The sequence below is a fragment of the Chenopodium quinoa genome, unplaced genomic scaffold (genome assembly GCF_001683475.1).
Source record: "Chenopodium quinoa cultivar QQ74 unplaced genomic scaffold, ASM168347v1, whole genome shotgun sequence".
In the NCBI taxonomy this organism is placed as follows: Eukaryota; Viridiplantae; Streptophyta; class Magnoliopsida; order Caryophyllales; family Amaranthaceae; genus Chenopodium; species Chenopodium quinoa.
This window is the reverse complement of record NW_018743175.1, coordinates 4,979,467-4,999,236: the sequence shown is the minus strand read 5'-3', so window position 1 is coordinate 4,999,236 and position 19,770 is coordinate 4,979,467. Positions and strand designations below refer to the sequence as shown.

Genomic DNA, 19,770 nt, shown 5'->3' with positions numbered 1-19,770 from the left:
GGAGTAATTAAACTTTTATTAGGTGCAACACCATTTATGACGAGAAAAACTTTTCCATGACAAAAAATAGTGAACAAACTTAAAAGACAAAAGTTAACAAGTGCCCTCCAGCCTCCAGGTGCTAGGAGAATAATAAACTAGAATCTTAGTATTACCATTAAAACTTTTTTACTCTATCATTTCTAATGCCTCTATTAATTCTCTTCCAACCTTTTTCTTTGTAAATTTGTTATTTACTCATGCCACCATATAGAAATTAGTGTCAAAACCATCGAGGTCATGTTAAAAAATCAACAAGTTGTTGGCTTGTTGCGCATCTTTATAACTTCTCCAACCAGATTGATTATTTCTTTTTGAGTTCATGTCAAAACAAGGTACTGAACTTTGTCAAAAGTTGCAATTTTTTTTAGCCAATCAATATTTTCAATTAAGGTACTGAAATTTCATTTGTTGCAAATAAGGTTTTATTATTACACCATATTATATTATATATTCAATTTTGTTCGATGATAATTAACCTTTAAAAAAATTATTGCATAACTAAATTTCTATAAAAAAGAAGTCTATAATTTTTTTTGGTTTTTATTTTAAAAAATAAAAAAAAGTCCTGAGCCGAAGGACAATAATTTTCATTAATTAATGTTATACGTCATCTACAATTGATGATTAAAGACAAAGAAAATAGATTTAACAAAATCAAATAAGAATTTATTAGGGAAAGACTAAAGAATCCAAATACATGCATATAACAATTCGGCACATTCTTAATTCGTTATCTCATACAACTTTTTAAATGTATCCGTTGTCGTCGTCCTCCCTTGTTTTATTTGAAAGGTAACAAACGTTAAGCCTTACCCAAATTTTCTCACTTTGATTCTCTCCTTTTGTTGTTTAGCAACAGCAATCAATTCCACTCCACTCCACCGCACTTCATCTTCATCTTCATCCCTCACAAAATCAATGGCTTCGCTTTCTCTCTCCTCCACTCTCTCTCCTCACTTCCTCCCTCAAACCCCATCTTCTTCTTCCCCCAGATTCCGCCATTTTCTCTCCAAAACCCCTTTTTTCAAACCCATTTCTTCTTCTTCTTCCCTTCGGGCCCACTCATCCCTTCAATTACACCCACCAACCCTAAATTCTCCATCTTCCAACCCCTTCAATCTTGGGCTCGATGATATTGGGCTGGGCCCCATCATGGGTTCGGCCCAACAGACGCCGGAGACCGCCATGAGAGGTGCTGAAGCTGATGTAATGGGGTTGCTTTTGAAAGAGAGGATTGTGTTTCTGGGTAGTCAAATTGATGATTTTGTTGCTGATTCTATTATTAGTCAATTGCTTTTGTTGGATGCTCAAGATCATACTAAGGATATTCGCCTTTTCGTCAATTCTCCTGGTGGTTCTCTTAGGTATATGATTTTTTTTTTTCATATATTTGTTATAATTTTTGTGATTATTATGGTTTTAATTTATTGTTGCATGTTGGGTTTTTTCTTGTAGAGGATTGATTGATGTTAATTGCACTTGAAATGGTGCTTTAGTTATTGTTGAAATTACATTGGACATGCTCTTGTTTTGTTTTTGGAATTTTGTTCATTGAGTTGTTGCGGCCGTTTGGTAAGCAGTAATAAATGGCGATTATAGAATGAATGGGAATGTGAAATATGTCAATGGGATGGAAATTGGGAGAGTATAAGGTAATGTATTGTTGGTTTGCATCTTTTCGGGTTTCTTGGAGAGTATATTGGGTGTTAGCTGCATTGATAGTCTCAGTTTGAATATGCTTTTGTTTTGTTTTCAAGAGAATGAATGGAAATGTGTAAATTTGTCTAAGGTGTTGAATATGTGAGAGTTGATCCCTTGCCATTCGAAGGAAATGTAAAGTGTAGTATGAGACTGCCTTACAATAAATTGATGCGAAACCTAGAATTTTTCTCCTATTTTAGAAATGACTTCAATCTCTTTTAATGTCACGCTTGGATTGGGGATAATGAATTAAGGGGTAATACAAGTCAGGCTAGGAAAAACATACTACCTCCGTTTCATATTTTTTGCAACTTTTGGATATTATTTGTGAGACATAAAATATTCCAAAGTTGCAAAAAATATGAAACGGAGGTAGTAAGTGATTAGAGGTGTTATTCTATAAGATAAGGTGTTTACAAATAAAAAAAATATATAGTGACATGAGGGAAAGAGAGAGATGGAGGAATCATTACCCTCATAAGGAGGATTAAAGTTATTCACCCTCCCCCTAGTATAACTATTACTCTTAAGGGTAATAGTTTCTTTTTCTTCACCTCTCACCCCACACCATCACTACATAGTCTGATAATCCCTCTTACAATCACACCATCACTATCTCATCCTTCTTTATATTCACTCTCATTCATTAGTTTTACTTTTGTTACCCTAGTAATACATCACTCTCAATCCAAGCATGCCATAAGGGTAATTTTTGAATCGGAGATTTTCCATGTGTGATTTAGGGTTCTCTTCTAGTTTAGCTAAGACCTATGGAAGGAAGACCAAGTAGAATGTTACACCACTTTCTTGGTTTTGCCTAGATATTTCACGCATCTTGACCTTTTATCAACTTGTTCACATCCTGCCATCTTTCTAGTTTTCTACAGAACTACTTAAAGTTACTTTGTAAGAGTCTTTGGAGGTATTCAATGTAAAGGTAGTTTTACTAATTAAAGCAGGTATTATTTAATTGGATCATCCCATACAAATGAAAAAGCTTTTTATCCTGCCTTTGAAGTGGAAGATTTCTGCTCATTATTGTCATCTTGGAGGAAATGTTGCTGAGGTGCTAGATAAAGATAGGCTGTCGCAACTATATCAGTTGGTGTACGAAATCAATAATAAGGCATCAGAAAACTGAAATAAGATGTGATCATGACACTGTTATCAACTTGGAGTATTGTACATAGTGTAAGGTAACTAAGCTTACTATGACCTCATCTTTGGTACTATATTGAGGTCGATAAGGAAATTGATACGGGATCAGTTTCTTAAATACTCAAAGGGAGAAAGGCATAGGTGATATGGAAAGAGGAGGTGACTTATCCACAAGTCTTACTATAACACGGCAATGATTGTCTGTGCTACATAATCTTAGGTTTCTCTTAGTATAGATAGAAGGGCTTCCAGTCATTTTTATCTAACTCATACATTCTTTAAAAAGAAGTCAAGGTAATTTGAATGATTGAGCAAGATAGGTGATTATAGAGCTGGCTGGATAAAATAGTGGTATTAAGAGCTGTTGGTGAAGTGTTTTTTCCCCCCTTTATGCATAGTCTTTTCTTGTATTGGTTTGATTGTAGAAGTCTGCATTGGTTGACATTACCTTAGCATTGCAGGCAAAGGACCTTGTCATTTGATTCCAAAAAATTGTGTTTATGTCTGGAATTTCGTGACCCTTACTAGTACAGCTGAAGGTGTAGAAATCTTAATTTACTCTGTCTTCCTATCTATCATCTCTAATGCATCCTTGTAAAAAAAATTGATGAAAATATCAATAATTTCATCTTACTATGTAATCAGTAATTACGTATAGGAAGAGTATAGTTATTGCATTTTGCTAAACATATGTTGGGTGGGCAATTTGGAGATTGGTTGGGCGAAAGCATGCAATTAGCTAACTTACTCTTTTGGTTTGTTTGATGTGTAGTTGTTAGATCTTTAACCTTGGTGTTGGTGTGTTGGAACTAATGATTTGCATGGAAATCCCCAACTTCCCATCCCTTATAATTGTAGAATACTCAGCTGCTTACAATACTGTCAATTCACTAGCAATTTTGAAAATATGATGTGGTGAGGCTCGTGAGACGTGATGGTAGGATAATTTCTATTACTAGTATAGGTCTTTTCTGGCTGGTTAAGGCAAGGGTGAATGTGCTAATTAAAGAGATGACATGCTTTGATAAGACATTTTTGACAAATCTTGATGATTCATTGGTAGTTACTCCGTAATATATTAGAAGTTTATTCCTTGTGAAATGTAGCAGCAGTTTGAAGCTCTGCATCACTGAAAGACTAATTTAAGATACAGTGTAATCCTTATTTTAGTAGTGAGCAAATAATTGTGATTGTGCTTGCTGATGGAAGAGATCATTATGATGATTATTTCTGAACTTTGTTGTGATGGTTACATTTATTCTGTTAGGGAGAAATATAAGCTTGTTCTTTGAAGACAAGGTCTCCACGTACTAGACTAGTAGTAGACTCTGGTTGAATTACATAATATACTTGTATTGTTATGTGTGTTTTTCCTACAAATCAGCTGTTATTGATCTTTGAAGTCAACAAAATACTGTAAGAAGATGAAATAAGAGTTTCCTCTCTAGTTTTTTGAGTGAACGAAATTTCAGCCTTGGTTGTTAATATTGTTAATTACTAGTGGGTTGATAGATGATGATGAACATAATTCTATCAAAAACGTGTGTCTCATTGAACGTCTGAAATGAAATGCTGTATATAAACGTGATTCCCTGCTGGATGACAAGCTTATCCGATCCCCTTCAATTGAAGTTACTCATGGCTTTGCTTTTGTCTTGTTTATCAGTGCGACGATGGCCATCTTTGATGTTGTGAGGCTTGTGCGGGCTGATGTGTCAACACTTGCTCTTGGAATTGCTGCATCAACAGCTTCAATTATTCTTGGTGCTGGGGCCAAAGGGAAACGTCTTGCAATGCCCAATGCTAGAATAATGGTTCATCAACCTCTTGGAGGGGCTAGTGGGCAAGCTATTGATGTTGAAATTCAAGCCCGAGAAATTATGCATAACAAGAATAATATTACTAGAATTATTTCTGAGTTCACTGGGCGGCCTGTTGAACAAGTAGAAAAAGACATTGATAGGGATCGCTATATGTCTCCTATTGAAGCAGTTGAATATGGGCTTATCGATGGGGTTGTTGATAAAGACAGCATTATTCCACTTGAACCTGTTCCAGAGAAGGTGAAATCCAATTTCAACTATATGGAGATTAGTAAAGATCCTAAAAAATTCTTGACACCAGAAATTCCTGATGATGAGATATACTAGCTGGGGACATTCCAGGTATGATAAGTTAATACTTTTCTGCTTTAAAGAATAGAATAATTTTCATATATCTCTGTCCTGTTGATCATGCATTCTAAGAAGCTGGTCAAAACTGATGGAACGGTCTTTTTACCGTTTGTTGTACTGTATTAGTTGATCTCTCTTCTCTGCTGTATATTTCTAGTTGATTTGAACTCGCACTAAAAAGGGTAAAAATCGATGCAAACCCTTCTGGACATCCTAAAAAAGAATAATAAGCAAACATTATCAGACACGGAGATTTATGTTCAATATTCAGATTCAAAATGCAATTTTATTATAACTGCTCAGTGTGCTTTCTTAATTTTAGTTGGACATGAAAGTATGGGAAAGAATTTTGACATTGGAAGGTTACATTATGATGCTTAGACTATAAGAAAGTTGAGACATCAGTAAACTTCTTTTTGGATGCATTTTATGCCTGCAAAGATTATAATGGGAAATGTTGCATAACTCATAGTGTTCACCCTTAAACTAGTTTGATTTTTCCATACTGATTCAATTATTCTGCTCTTTTTAGAGGTACACTCATGTGAATCAGAATAATATAGGTTATAGGCTTAACTCGGATGTGAATTTGGAAAGGTGCCAATTTGAGGATGGGGATGGGAAAGTAGTACCCTTCATGACAATCATTGCAGCACAATAGATTAGGTGCAATGATCAGCAACCAGAAGGGAAACTCCTTTACTTAGCCAAATAAATAATACTTCGTAGATGACAAAAGGAACAAACAAAAATTGAAACGGAAGAAGAAAAATGGCAGAGCTTACTTATGGCTTTCTTCTTTTCAACTTGAAAAAATTCAGGAAAAACTTACATATTTAAATATTTTACACAATTAAATAACTTCTGTACAGCTCAAATAAGGGCCTGTAAGTTTAGATCAAAACTACCCAAGTTTAATTAACAACTAAATTAAGTTTGGGTAAGGGCCAATAGTTTCTTACAAGTTCGGGTAGAGGTTTTTTAGGTGATAAGAATGAAGCGATTTCTCTATTTGTACCATTTCAAACTTTTTTTTGTTGTAGGTGTGGCATTCATGAAGAAGGCTTGGTTTGACATACTCTCAGTGCAGTTTACTCCACAGATCTCTACTGCAGCAGAAATTGGATAGCAAGTGATAATGCTGCTTTTTAGTTGATTGAGGAAGCTTCAGTTGTACAAGTTTATAACATACTCTGGACTCGTCTTTTCTCTTGCTTAATACTTATGAGATGAGTTGCTGCACTATACAGTTGGTTTCAGTTAGTGCATAGTTGTTTAGAATGGAATTTTGTCTATTTTGACGGAGTTGATAAATCAAAATACTAGTATTATGTAAAATTGCTAGAGATGGTGCCATTCTTCGAAAGCTTGGTGGGAATTCAAATTAGTAGTGTCCTATTGAAATTACTTCAGGGATGCTAGTGTTAAGTGTTTACGTTCATTTCATGAAATTTGCAAGATTTGAAGCATTTGCACAGAAATGCTATTAAACTGACAATTAAGACTTGGCAATTGATTGCCTTTACTTAAGATGTTATTGAAGTCTTGATTTATCTCACAAATACGTTCATATTCAGAGCCGAATTTAGGATTATTAAACTAGTGGGCACTAATAAATTAATAATTGTCAATTCAATGCATGTTTGATTTCACTCGAACTATTTAAATTTTAAAGTGTTATCCCTTTTTATTTTTAACTTTGAATGGTGGGGCATGTGTCATTTAAGCCCTCTACTCGATTGAAGTCGAAATTTTGTATATACTACATGTGTTCTTACAATCTTAGATACTCATGTAATGGATTTAAAAATACTAAACAAAGGTTGAAAAACATGGTTTATTATGGAATTATAGGCATATTTTTTTTGAGTATTACTTGTAGGGGTGTACACAAACTGGCCCGGACGTGAAAATCGATCTGAATCGGACCTGTTTGGACCGGACCGGAACCGGACCGGTGAATTCAGGTCCGGTTTCGGTCCTTAAAAATCCATCATTCCAGGTTTCACGTCCGGTCCGGGTAAAACCCAGAATTTTCAGGTCCGGACTTGTAACCGGTAAAACTGTTTTTTTTTTACTATTATTATTTAACAGGTCCATATCAGGTCTAAACAGGTCCATAAACAAGTCTAACAGGTTTTTTATTTAAAAAATAAAAAAACCGGAACAAATTAGTAATCAGGTCTATTCAGATACAAACTCGGACCGGACCTGATTTTTCAGGTCTGGATCGGATTCGGACCTGTTGATTCAGGTCCAGTCTCCGGTCCTTAAAAATCAATGATTCAGGTCCCGATCCATTCAGGTCTGGTCCGATTTTAAATTGGTGTACAGCCCTAATTACTTGTATTCTATCATTCTCTAATTAAAGATTTTACCAAAGAATAATCCACTAGTTAGTTTCACACATACCGCCATTAGGTGTAAGATTTTGTATGATAGTACAGAGTCAAAATCTTGGTTACATTATGTTATTATGTTATGTGCGGTCCTAAACGTTGTATAACAGTAATTTTTATTCGCGATTAATACAAACTCTCGTTCCTTTTGTTTACCCCAATTTTCTTTATAAGTAATCCCTTAAATATTGCTCCATATTATTAATGTACATGAGAACTACTACTTTACTCTCACATAAATACTTTAGGTTCCACCATTTTTCTCTCTCATCAATTCCACTCAACCAAAACTTAATAAATTGTTTTCTCAAAAAAAAAAATAATAATAATAAAGTGAAATAATCCTACAGTATGAGACAAACATAATGGGGGCGAAGGGAGTACTTGGTACGGAGTAGTTCATATTTGAGCACTCAGTTAACCTATGTCTGACCCGAATCCAACCCGTTAAGACATTTGACATTGACCTAAGAGAATGGGAGATACCAGATACCCATTGGAGAAATACAAGTATTGGTATATGGAGCTTGATTTGGTCTGTTTCTCACACTCTTCAGAAACTTCAAATAATGCTTTTCCCTCCATTGAAGCTTCTAAGACCTTACCGCATTTCATCTCTCTCTTCTTCATTGTTATCAAAATCTCTTGTCACTCGCACTTTTGCTGCTTTTCAAGGCAACAACTTTAAGCCCTTTCAAAACCCTAATTTTTCCCCTGATTCTCGACCCACCATTGTTGATCAAGTCCTTTTCTCTCTCCGTTCAGAACCCAATTCAGCAATTAGGCTCTTTGAATGGTCTGAGAAGGTTTTGGGGACCAATCATTCCCTGCATTCGTACTGTTGCATTGCCCATATTTTGCTATTTCATCGCTTGTTTTGTGATGCCCACCAAGTGTTTGATAAAATGCTTGAGAGATTTGGGGACTTGGATGTGTTTGAGGTACTTCATGAGGGTTTTAAGACGTATGGGACTAATCCTAACACAGTTTACAGTTTCTTGCTTGCTGGATATTTTCGAAATTGTAGGTTTGATGAGGGTATTAGTGTTTTCTTGCAATTGTCGAAGATGGGAATTGATGTTGCTCCTTATGCATTAAGAACTGTGCTTGATTCGTTAGTTGCCTCGCGTTGCGTTGATGGGATTACAAATATACTTGATGAATTTTGTGGGCAGTCAGCAAAAAAATTGAAACAAGGATTCAATGTATATGAGTTTGTCATGAGGAGTTTTATCAGTAATCATCTTTTTGAAACTGCGTTGAACTTTCACCGGAAGATGATTGATAGGGGCTTTCTGCCAAATATTGTTGACTGTAATAAGATACTGAAGATTCTTTGTAAAGATGGCTGTGTTGAAGCTGCATCAAAGTTCTTTTATACAATGCTAGAAATTGGTCCGAGCCCAAACCTCGTGACATTTAGCACCTTGATTGACTCATATTGCAAGAAAAAGAATTTGGACCAGGCGTTTATGCTTTACAATTTGATGCTGCAGAGAGGTCTATTCCCAGACTTGATTGTATATAGTGTTATTATTGATGGCCTTCTAAAGAATGAAAGGGTAGAAGAAGGCCATCGCTTTTTAACTGAGGCTTTAAAAAAGAATCAGAAGTTGGATGCTGTCATTTTTGGCTCAATCATGGATTCATATGTGAGAGTAGGAGATCTAGGAAAAGTAATTGAAGTGTATAGAAGAATGTTTAGGGAAGGAATCTCGCCTAGCATAGTTACCAATGGCATTCTCATAAAAGGGTTATGCCAAGCTGGTTGTGTTCGTGAGGCTACTGGGGTCTTTGGTGATTATGTGAAACGTGGTTTGGAGCCTTCTGATTTGGCCTATAGTAATCTTATTGATGGATTCTGTAAATTGGGAGATCTGAAAGAGGCATTCATATGGTACAGAAAGATGTTGGTGGCTGGCCATGTACCAGATCTTGTCGTATATGCAGTACTTATCAATGGGCTTAGCAAACAAGGTTATTTGAATGAAGCTCTTCAGTTCTTCTGTCAGGCCTCAAAGAAGGGTATACAGCCTAATGTATATATATTTAACTCTTTGCTAGATGGTTATTGTAGATTGAACCAAATGAGGGATATGATGAAGGTATATAGTCTAATATCAATGAGGAACATAATTCCTGATTCCGTAACTCAGACTTTGCTTCTGAAAGCACTGATTGCTCAAGAGAGAAATGTCGAGGCTCTCATTCTCTTTTTCCAAATGGTTAAGATAGATTCCCCAGATGCCATTGCATATTGCACACTCATTCATGGCTTCTGTGAGCAGAAAAACTTGAAGGCTGCCTTAAATCTTCATCAGCTTATGGAACAGACTAGGGTGAGTCCTGATATTGCCATTTACAATGTTCTTCTTAGAGGTCTCTTCAATGTTTACCGGGTTGAAGATGTGAATAATCTCTTTCGGAAACTTGTTGCTCATGGACCAGAACCCGATATTGTGACATATAACACTATGATTTGTGGTTACTGCACTTCAGAGAAGTTGGACAAGGCAATGCAGCTATACGAAAGCCTAGTAGATGGACCAATCAGAGCCACTGTTATCACTCATAGTATTCTGATTGACGCTCTTTGTAAAAAGGGTAGAGTAAACGAGGCAATGCTGATATTCAGAAGAATGCTAAACGAAGGCTTGAAGCCTACTGTCGTGACATACAGTTGCTTAGCTGATGGCTACTTAAAATTTTGTGGCTTGGACAGTGCCTTTGAATTATTTGAAGAAATGTCTAAGTACAAAATAGACCCCAATATAGTCAGTTTTAGTATCATAATGGATGGCCTGTGCAAAAGAGGACTGATTGAAGAGGCTTTAAGTACTTTTGATGCTGCTGTTTATAGGGGTTTATTACCTGATGTTGTGGCTTACAGTATAGTTATTCATGGCTGTTGCAGAGTCGGGAGACTAACAGAAGCCAGAATTCTGTATGAAAAGATGTTGGCGAAGGGTGTAGTTCCCGATCAAGTTCTAGATAGAATAATAGTAGAGTATAATCTCTTGGGTTCGAGTTAATTAACTTCAAAACTAAGTTTGTCATGACCGTTGTCCATTGTGGAGGCAATTCGTGCATCTGGGATCTATAGAGCAAATTTGGTATTGTTTATCTTGGTGTACACTAAACTGATATTTAGGATGACAATTTTATGAAAATTACATACTTGAAAATACGACTAAATTTATCCTTATTAAAAATCAGGATAAATGTTATTGTAAAATAGTCAAATGTTACACTTCAACATTGGCATTATTATTATTTTTTTTGCACGGTAAGATACGGGGGGGGTGCCCCTCCTATCATAGGAGGGGTGAGGTGAGGATTGAACCCAGGTCACTCTTAGGGGAGATGGAGGGACTCCACTCCATGATCCTTCATTCATTGGCATTATATCACTGTGTATATTATGTTTTGGACTTCAACCTCTGTATCCTTGATTCATTGCATATTTTTCATACTTCTTTCGTTCTTTTTTTATTGTACCATTAGTGATTTCATGCTTGCCAATACATTACTTTGCCAATTAATATCTTTAATTACACTTTTGTAAAATTTATAAAAATTTGATATTTGAAATGTAGATTTCAAGCTGAATCTAACTAGATCCCATATGACAGTTTTTCCTTATGGATAAATCACTTATGATGGTCAAAGAACATTATGTGAATATTGTAAAAGTCTTTATTGTGCAATAAAAAAAACGGAGGAAGTATAATTGTTACAATAATTATAAAACGGATAAAAAAATCTGGTTTACATTGGAAACCTTGCATCATGAATGGCAATTTCATTTTGTCCAAATTTAAAGTATTTATTGACAAATAAGAAAACTAACAGGAATGACATCTTGAGATATTATAATCTTTATGCAGAAGGGAAGTTCAAAAGCTATACAGATGATTTAAGCATATTAGACTATTAGAGAATGCTGCAAACACATGATTATCACCAAAGAAAAATCTGATTCGCAAAAAAAAAAATTGGTCCAGAATTGCGGACCATTCATAATCATTACAAAATTTAAGGTTACAATGCTTGCTGCCATGTAAATTTTTCCATCACAGTAGCCTTTCACGTATCGGGTCCTTGTCAGAAATCGGTGTGCATACAATTAGCAAAAAATGTGAGATCGAGTGAAGATTATATTCACGAGGAAATGCTCTCTCCGAGGAAGGTGAAAATTCTTTTCCTAAATAAGCAAGCCAAGTCCACTACTTCAACTTCCCTCATCTGTTTAGTAATACGATCAGTCTTCAGTAGTCTCCGGCTTTTCTTGGACAGCCTAGTAGCAGTATCAATTGCCAAGCTGACCATGTCTCTACAGCTTGTCAATTCTTGCAAGACTGTGGCTGAATATGCAGGATGAGATGCAAGTCGGTTCAGTAATATCAAAGCCTCGCGCATGAGTAAAGTTCTGCATCACCCAAAAAGATTATTAGAAAAGGAAAAAAATATTGTTCCCAAAACTAAGATGGGCTTATTGAGAACCAAAAGAGGATCTTGCTTCTGGCCTAAAGAACACTCCCCAACACCCCCCCCCCCCCCACACACACACACACACCCACCCTCCCACCCACCCACACACACACACACACACACACAAATCAATCAGCCACTTTCTAAATTTCATGACTTACAAATTTTGCAATATTACCCTTAATGATATTCTTAACAAAAAATTTCAAAGAAACTCTATATTTTTGTATGGAGGATACGTAAAACTTAAATAGTGAAGATAATTCATATTGTTGGTACTTTATGTCAAATCCTCAAAATTGACTCCAAATCAAATGTGGTTTTGTGACGTCAAGCGCATGAAATTAACGTTTTCCACAGTCAATACTAGAGAGAGATAGCAATGATTACGTAACAATGACCTTACAATGTGGGAAAGAGTACAAGATGGCTGTAGATCACACATTAAAAAATGCAAAAGGAATCAAGATAGAAGCACTTTGCTCACTAACGTCGATAATTTTGAGCAATTAGCAAGCAAGCAGGATGAATATGTAGATATCAAAAACATTTAATCTTCTTTTTATCTAGTTACTGTTACCTCTCTTTGGAAACTTCTGATGCAGGGCAAGATTCCAATGCTTCTGCGTCGATTTCTCCCATCAGTACTTTCAGGATTAGCACCAGAAAGTTAGCTTTGTTGGAAAGCTTGTGGAACAGAAAACATTTAAATCCACATTTACCAGAAGAAGCCAAGAAGGATAGCACAATTATTGCATTTCTACGTAGGTTCAGCTCCTGAAATAGTGGCAGAAATGGAGACCTGATATCAGACATGTCAAATGACAGAGAATGACAAGTCATTGAGGTGATTGTTCAGTTTTTTGAGCCAAAAAGCATATGCAGATGAGGCCAAGTAGTTTGTTCAAATGTCTAGATACCAGATTTCATAAAAGTAGTTTGTCCAAAGATAAGAACAGTTATGACAGCAGAGCTTAAAAATGCTGAACTCAACCTGGACCTTCCGGAGTTGGTTCCAGCACAAATATTAATAACCAAAATTATAAAGATTGTTATTAGGATTATGACTCTGGACCACCCATCTCTGGTATTGAGGATGAAGTTTATTTTCCATTTGATGATGGTTTTGTTTGAAAAAAATTGCCTCCACCAAACCCAAAAATAGGCACCACACAAAACAAACTTGATTCCAACTAATAATGGTTTTCAAAGTAGAATGAAGAGAATCCTGCAAGACAAAGTACATTTTTCAAGGATGTTTGCAGCATAAAACAAGTTAAACATTTTAAATCCTCTCTTTCCAGGCTTGACATATTCATCAGAGGCAACCCAGAAATTATCTAATCAGCAATTCAAGAGTAAAATAAGCTTAGTTATAGCCTAAACCTACATTTCTTACCAATCATCAGCAATTCATGAAGATCCAATGCACATCACACAGAATTAATAGGGGAGAAATGTATAAAAATCATTAAAGGAAAAGTTGGAGCATGTAAATATAGAATAAAAACACACACACATACACAAGATAGAATTCCCACCTTCGCACCATACTCAGAGCAAACTACGCAGTCAGCCAATTCTTCAAGGACGACACGAGATTCATGACACGTCAAGCTTATTGCACCATCGTTTGGCGATTGTGTATGACTGTCTTCTTCATTACACCTCGAACAAAAGGTAGATAATATAGTTGGACCTTTCCAAAAGACAAAGAAAAAATTGAAAAAAATTAAAAGGAAGACAAAAGGTTTTAAAAAATAAAAATTTATGGAACATTCAATAGATGCACTTTCAACATCTTTCCACCAAATAAAACCCAGTCTAATCATACTTAGTAATGGACAATACAATGAAATACATTAAACTTCTCCATCAGACATAATTTAAGGAAAAGCAAATGCTTATCACGATAGCATCCATTTCAAATATTGCATTAAATACCAAAAGAATAAATGCAACTAAAAATCAATTGACCACACAACTAAACAGCATCCTTCTATAAGGCATAGAGAGAGACGACAAAATTGGCAAAGCACACGCAAAATAATCTAACTTGTCATAACCAAGTCGACTTGTATTATTAATCAAGATTGTTATTAACAACAATCCCAAACCCTCAAAGGCTCGAAGAACCTCATATGACAGAAAGGCAAACCACAGACAATGTGAAGGTCTACACTAACTACGAATTATGAACTCACAGTTCAAAAGCAGATATAGAAGATGCACAGCTTCTTTACGGCAGAAAAACCCAGCTTCCTTTCTCAACAGTAAAGCAACAGTTTCAAAAACAGGTGAATTCCCAAACCTGATTCATCAATTACAGAAGAATTCCACAAATTAGGAGAAAATCCAGAGGCAAAAAGGTTTTTTTAAAGCAAAAAATATTACAATATACAAATCTCCTTCCATTCTTATACTAATTAGCTACTTGTTTTATTAAAAATAATATATGCTTCAGCTAAGACTTTGAAGAGTTTTGCAAACCAATATTCCAATTGAAATAATTTATGCTCAAATATAAGGATAAAAGTTACTAAATTTTGTGAAGGGACCTTAATTCCAGCATACATTGATTCATAAAACAGTAAGTCAGAAAATATTGACCACAGAATTTTAGTATTTTGATTATTATAGCATAGATTGATAAGCTTGATAAGAATTTGCATAATTACTTACTTTGCTCTAGCAGAACAAGGATCAGTTCTCATTAGAATTATGTTCATGATGGAAACTGCTTCTACCTTAGCATGTTCTTCCTTCAACTTAAGGACAACTTCACGCATAGACATAAACAGGTGAAGCCAGTCTACTTGACAAAGAAAGGACAAAGTCTCACGGTCGGCAATGCATGTATTTTTGCAAGCTGTTATAAATCTCGAAGGGGATGTATCATCTCCACTAATATCATGTAATCCACCACTTTTATCCACTTCAGAATCATGAATACGCACAGCATCTGATCCAGAGTAAGATCTCTTCACCTTGACATTATCCCTGAGCAGAGTACACTGGAAAAATCAAATCAAAGTTCATAAGAAAGTGCACTACAAAATTCTACAGATCAAGAATGAAACACCGTCAAGAAAAACGAGAAGAGAAGCAGAAGGCGGCATAAACTTGAGAGAGAAAGAGACTGTAATAGATTAACCTAAGGAAGGGCAATATTGGTAGTCTAGTATTATTAGGTTAGAGGCTTTAACCTTAGCATAAATAGAGAGAGGGGAGGAAAGAGAAGATAGTTGGAGTGATTCCTTAGGAGAGTTGTGACCTTAAGTCACTGCTTGGAGAGTTATAACCTCAAGTCACTAATATGAGCTTTGTAGGCTAAACCTACTAACTTTTGTAAGAAATCATTAATCTGTTTAATCAAATTTCCAAGCTTTCCCCTTTAAATTTCCTCTTAATCAGTAAAGTATACAAGACAGATTTCTAGTCAATAACAGAGACAGAGAGGGAAACAGAGGAGAGTAAGGAAGGGAAAGATAGCTGCAAGCAATGGTAGAGTTAAAACAACAAGTTATATGTCCTCTTAAGAAAACAAATTAACCACATGTAAGGGAATGCAAATCTCATTTGCTAAACCTATTTAAAAAAAATAAAAATAAAAAATTCAACTCAAGTCTACATTATGCAAATCTACACACTTCATGTTTCATTGTTTAGAAGTGAATAATGCTTGTCACACATTATCCCAATAGAAAAGAAATAAAGTCTACACTATATAAGCTGACTGATGAGTAAATACCTTTTAGGACATGTTCTATCAATGCTCAAAATGTGATCCAAAGCAATACGCAGAATGCGCAGAGACCTACAAACAACTAGAGCCTGCACCAACACGAAGTAAAACCACAAGATGTGTTATTTAACCACAAAATCACTACAGAAGACATGTTATATAGATGATAATAGCTACCCCTTTAATAATCACTCAAAAGAGAAGGGTAAGAATACAACAGCAGTTTTCAAGAACACAAACAATGAAAATCGAGAAACACAACAACCTCCTCCAACCCCAGGTCCAAAAAAATGAATAAGGATTTACATACATTTTCAAGACTACATAGATCAAGCAGTACCGCCAAAAAAGCATTTATATGAGCCCTATCATCAGCAATCTGCAACATAAATAAGAATCATTAATTACAGAGGAACCAATCATATGCCAACACATTCAAGGTAAGATACAATAAGCCTGGATACTTGAAACAGAATAAATTTTCAGATCCTTAATGGCTTATACATGCTGATCAATACATCATACAGGTATTGATAATTTGATATTTCTTCAAGACAGGTGAAACCATGTGGAAGATCTGTCCCTTTAGTCATTCATGGAACATGGAAGTAGGAACTTCACAACTCCAGCATACAAAAGTTCTTCTTTGCTTCATTTTGGAAGAATCTTGAATCTTAAAAGTGACAAATGAGTAAAATGAAAATGACAGAAATTTCACCCTCAAATATATGATCCAAAGAATTCTCCTCTATCCAAGCTATTAGCAAACAAACAAACACACAAATTATGATCATTTGCTCCTTCATGTAAAAATTACATATTCACCTTCTTCTTCCCCAATCCCCAGACCCATCTTTTTCTGTCCTTTTTACCACCTGACACATACCAGAGAATTACCTAGTGCTTCTACTCACCAACGTGGCTACATAACCATAGCTTCTTCAATGACGGTATCCACCACTCCACAGTAACTGTTTAGGGGTCATTTGGTTCAACAAAATAGAATGGAATGGATGGTATGGATTGGGAAATGGGAACCCCAAACCATGTTAAATTTGTCTGATTTAAACTAGAATGAATTTGTACTTTGGGTATCTAAGGTGTAAGATTTAGAATCTTAGGGGATGAGATTATAGGGGGGTAGAATGGAGTTAGATACTAATGGTCTGAGGTTCCATGGCAACGTTGTCTCTTACCAGTTTAACCTTCAACGACAGAATACATACAGAAATGGTTTCTAGCATTCTACTCCATTATAACACATTCCAAAAGACCCAACCAAACACCCTCTTAGTTCCCCGCCCCTCGCCCTGCAGAAATTACTATTATACTTAGCTTATCTAATAGAATAAGTAGTAACAAAACAATTGTGAGTGAAGGTAATTTTTGACATTAGCTGTACATGTTATATTTGTTATTCCAGCCAGTATAATGATAGCAAAATGAAAGCAGTTTAATTCTTGTCTCAAATTATGTTTCTAAAAAAGGATTTCCCTATTTGGTCAGAAAGAGCAATTTCTAAACTAACATCAGCTAATATCATATCAAGCAAAATGTTTTTTATTCAGCCAGTCAGCCTCTATATTCATCTTTCACATTGCTTCCTAAAATTTGAAATAACCAACTCAGACCATTTAAAGATGCAGTTCATGTTCTTCCATGTAACCCAGTCTTCTATACACATTTGTCAAAGCCATTGCAACTAGTACAACACACGCATATGGTAGCAATAAATTGTCAACGATTTTATTATATAAGAAAATAATTAGTCTGCCCAATACCTTTGTCAGCTCAGCATATAATTGCGACACCCTAGAAACTTCAGCAGAATCCAGATCCAGAAATTTTCCAGGCACTGATATATGACTCGAGCACTTGCTATCCAATTTGGAGGTCATATTCGAACCCAAACAGGCAAAAAGATCACAGAAGTCACTAGCACATGCCTCAATTAACTTCACCACAAAATTTCTGCTTGATCTATAGCTACTTAATGGGGACCAGATTGATAGCAAACTAGAAAAATCACCATCCGTGGATGTAGTCCCACTAGTGCTTGGATTTAAAGATTCATCACCTTTATCTGTTTGTATACCGGTACTTTTTTTCTCTGGTAAAAAAAAAAAAATAAAAGCAACCAAACCGGACAAAAAGAACATAGTTTTTTAATATATTTGGTAACTAATAGATGATAACAGGACATTATTAGTTATATGTGGTCTATAGCTTAACCAGTGATATCTTATTCTCACCTACACCTGTCTTGGGAGCAGCATGATTAGCAGTAGCATTAGCATTTTCAAATCCAAGTGAAATCCCATTCGTATCGTGGTCTTGAGACTTACTGCCATTAAAGAAACAAGCTAAGTTTCATAATGCACAAATTTAATACTATGGAAAAAGTCAAGAAACACAATTCTGTAGAGTACATAATATATTAGAAGAAAGCAGTAATCATATAATTTTCCAGGATTATTTATGGCAAAAATTCAAGTATTTTATAGCAAACATTCAGTTACTATCCTCTGATATCAGAGAGAAATTCTTTCAACATATGAACAAATCCCACTAACCTGGTCCTGGACTTCTTATTGACATGTACAAGCTTAAGCTGCTGCTCCCTGGCGTTCTGCTTCTTAAGCTCAGAGCATTCTTGTCTCTGTACAATTTTCATATTAAAGCTTAATTAAACTTTTCCAAATACAATGATCATCACAAACTTGTCCATACAATCATTAAGAGCATGTTTGATACGAGGTCCATAAGAGCTGAAAACGAAATCACTAAAGTATTTCCTTAATTAGTTGTTTGGTTAGAGGGATACGAGAACGAATTCGGAAATTGATTCAACCCACATTTTACCATCCTCCACCCACCAACACCTCAACCTCTTTCCTCCCTCACTCATTTGATTTCATTGCATTGTACATACCGAATAATCGTCAAAGTAAAAGTTATCATTACCCTTCTCCTTTCTCAATCAATTCCAATCTATTTTCTTGAACTATACATACAAATTTTGATTAAAACTCACACTACCAAAGTAAGAATTTTGATTAAAACCCAACAAAAACAATCATAATCCTCAAAAATCAACATACAAATTGACATCATTTAACAATTAACACATACCAAAGAAAACAAAATTAAAAGAATTCTTCAAAATTCAGTGAAATATGAGATGAAAGGCATACCAAATCCAAAAGTTCCTTGGAAACGCAACTCAACTCGTTCTAAAAATCAAAAATTAAACCAAAATAAGTTAAAATTACCGAATTAGTAAAAGGGGAAAAAATCAAGAACCCTAAAAAGAAACCTTTAATCGTTGAATTTCCGGATGTTCTTCAGAAAAGGGGGAACAAACCGATCGAGTGGTACTACTAGAATGAGAAACATTAGGGTTTCGCTGGGAAAGTTCTCGAGGAGGAGAATGAGAAACAGTAGTAGTGTTAGCAATGGAAGGTTCTGGAATTTGCGGGAATATTGAGTGAAAGGATGAAGTAGAAGAAGAAGAAGGTTTGGATTGATTTTGTTGTTGAATTTGTTGTTGTTGTTGTTGTTGTTGTTGTTGTTGTTGGGTTGAAGAAGAAGTTGCGAGAACTTCTAGTTTGTCGACTTCTTCGAAGAAAGCGTCGTCGAAGTTGTCGTCGTCTAAGGTGAATTCCGACGCCATTGATGAATTGAAGAAAGAATGGAGAGAGAAAATGTGAGAGAGTGTACTTGGACACTCACACTGTAAGAAGCCAACAACAACGATTGGATTTTTTGAATTCTTTTTTGGGGACTTGTGGTACAAAGAAAAAACAAAAAGTCTTAGATGGTAGAGCTGTTTAGGGCTGAAACTAATGCGGTTTAAAACCTAATTAAATTGCAAATTGAATTGAATTAGAAATGTGGAGTGCTGTTTTTTTCTAATATGGTTTGGTTTGATGTGAGAAAAACAAATTATTGCGGTTTGCAGTTTGGTTTCGGTTCTAGGATTTGAAAAATCGAAAAACCGAAATCCAAACTGAAATATGGCCCATATCCAAATTATAGGCCTTGTAAGACTTAGTCACTG

General features: G+C 35.4%; 3 protein-coding genes across 3 annotated transcripts; 2 read left to right on the top strand and 1 right to left on the bottom strand.

Annotated features, from left to right (window-relative positions):
• Positions 1–854: 854 nt before the first annotated feature.
• Positions 855–6,637, top strand: LOC110732678 (ATP-dependent Clp protease proteolytic subunit 4, chloroplastic-like). The gene is made up of 3 exons (XM_021912649.1): positions 855–1,406; positions 4,568–5,066; positions 6,119–6,637. Exons 1-2 carry the CDS (start codon positions 961–963, stop codon positions 5,049–5,051), a joined length of 930 nt encoding a protein of 309 aa, XP_021768341.1. The 5' UTR covers positions 855–960; the 3' UTR covers positions 5,052–5,066; positions 6,119–6,637.
• A 615-nt stretch (positions 6,638–7,252) lies between these two features.
• Positions 7,253–11,071, top strand: LOC110732677 (putative pentatricopeptide repeat-containing protein At1g31840). The gene has a single exon (XM_021912647.1). It carries the CDS (start codon positions 8,044–8,046, stop codon positions 10,504–10,506), a length of 2,463 nt encoding a protein of 820 aa, XP_021768339.1. The 5' UTR covers positions 7,253–8,043; the 3' UTR covers positions 10,507–11,071.
• A 249-nt stretch (positions 11,072–11,320) lies between these two features.
• Positions 11,321–19,695, bottom strand: LOC110732676. Its single transcript, XM_021912646.1, has 12 exons — positions 19,027–19,695; positions 18,905–18,943; positions 18,284–18,369; positions 17,963–18,054; positions 17,492–17,820; positions 16,021–16,089; positions 15,717–15,799; positions 14,648–14,965; positions 14,170–14,276; positions 13,507–13,664; positions 12,546–12,742; positions 11,321–11,903 (listed from the first exon to the last, which is right to left on the bottom strand). Exons 1-12 carry the CDS (start codon positions 19,381–19,383, stop codon positions 11,636–11,638), a joined length of 2,103 nt encoding a protein of 700 aa, XP_021768338.1. The 5' UTR covers positions 19,384–19,695; the 3' UTR covers positions 11,321–11,635.
• Between the last annotated feature and the right edge of the window lie 75 nt (positions 19,696–19,770).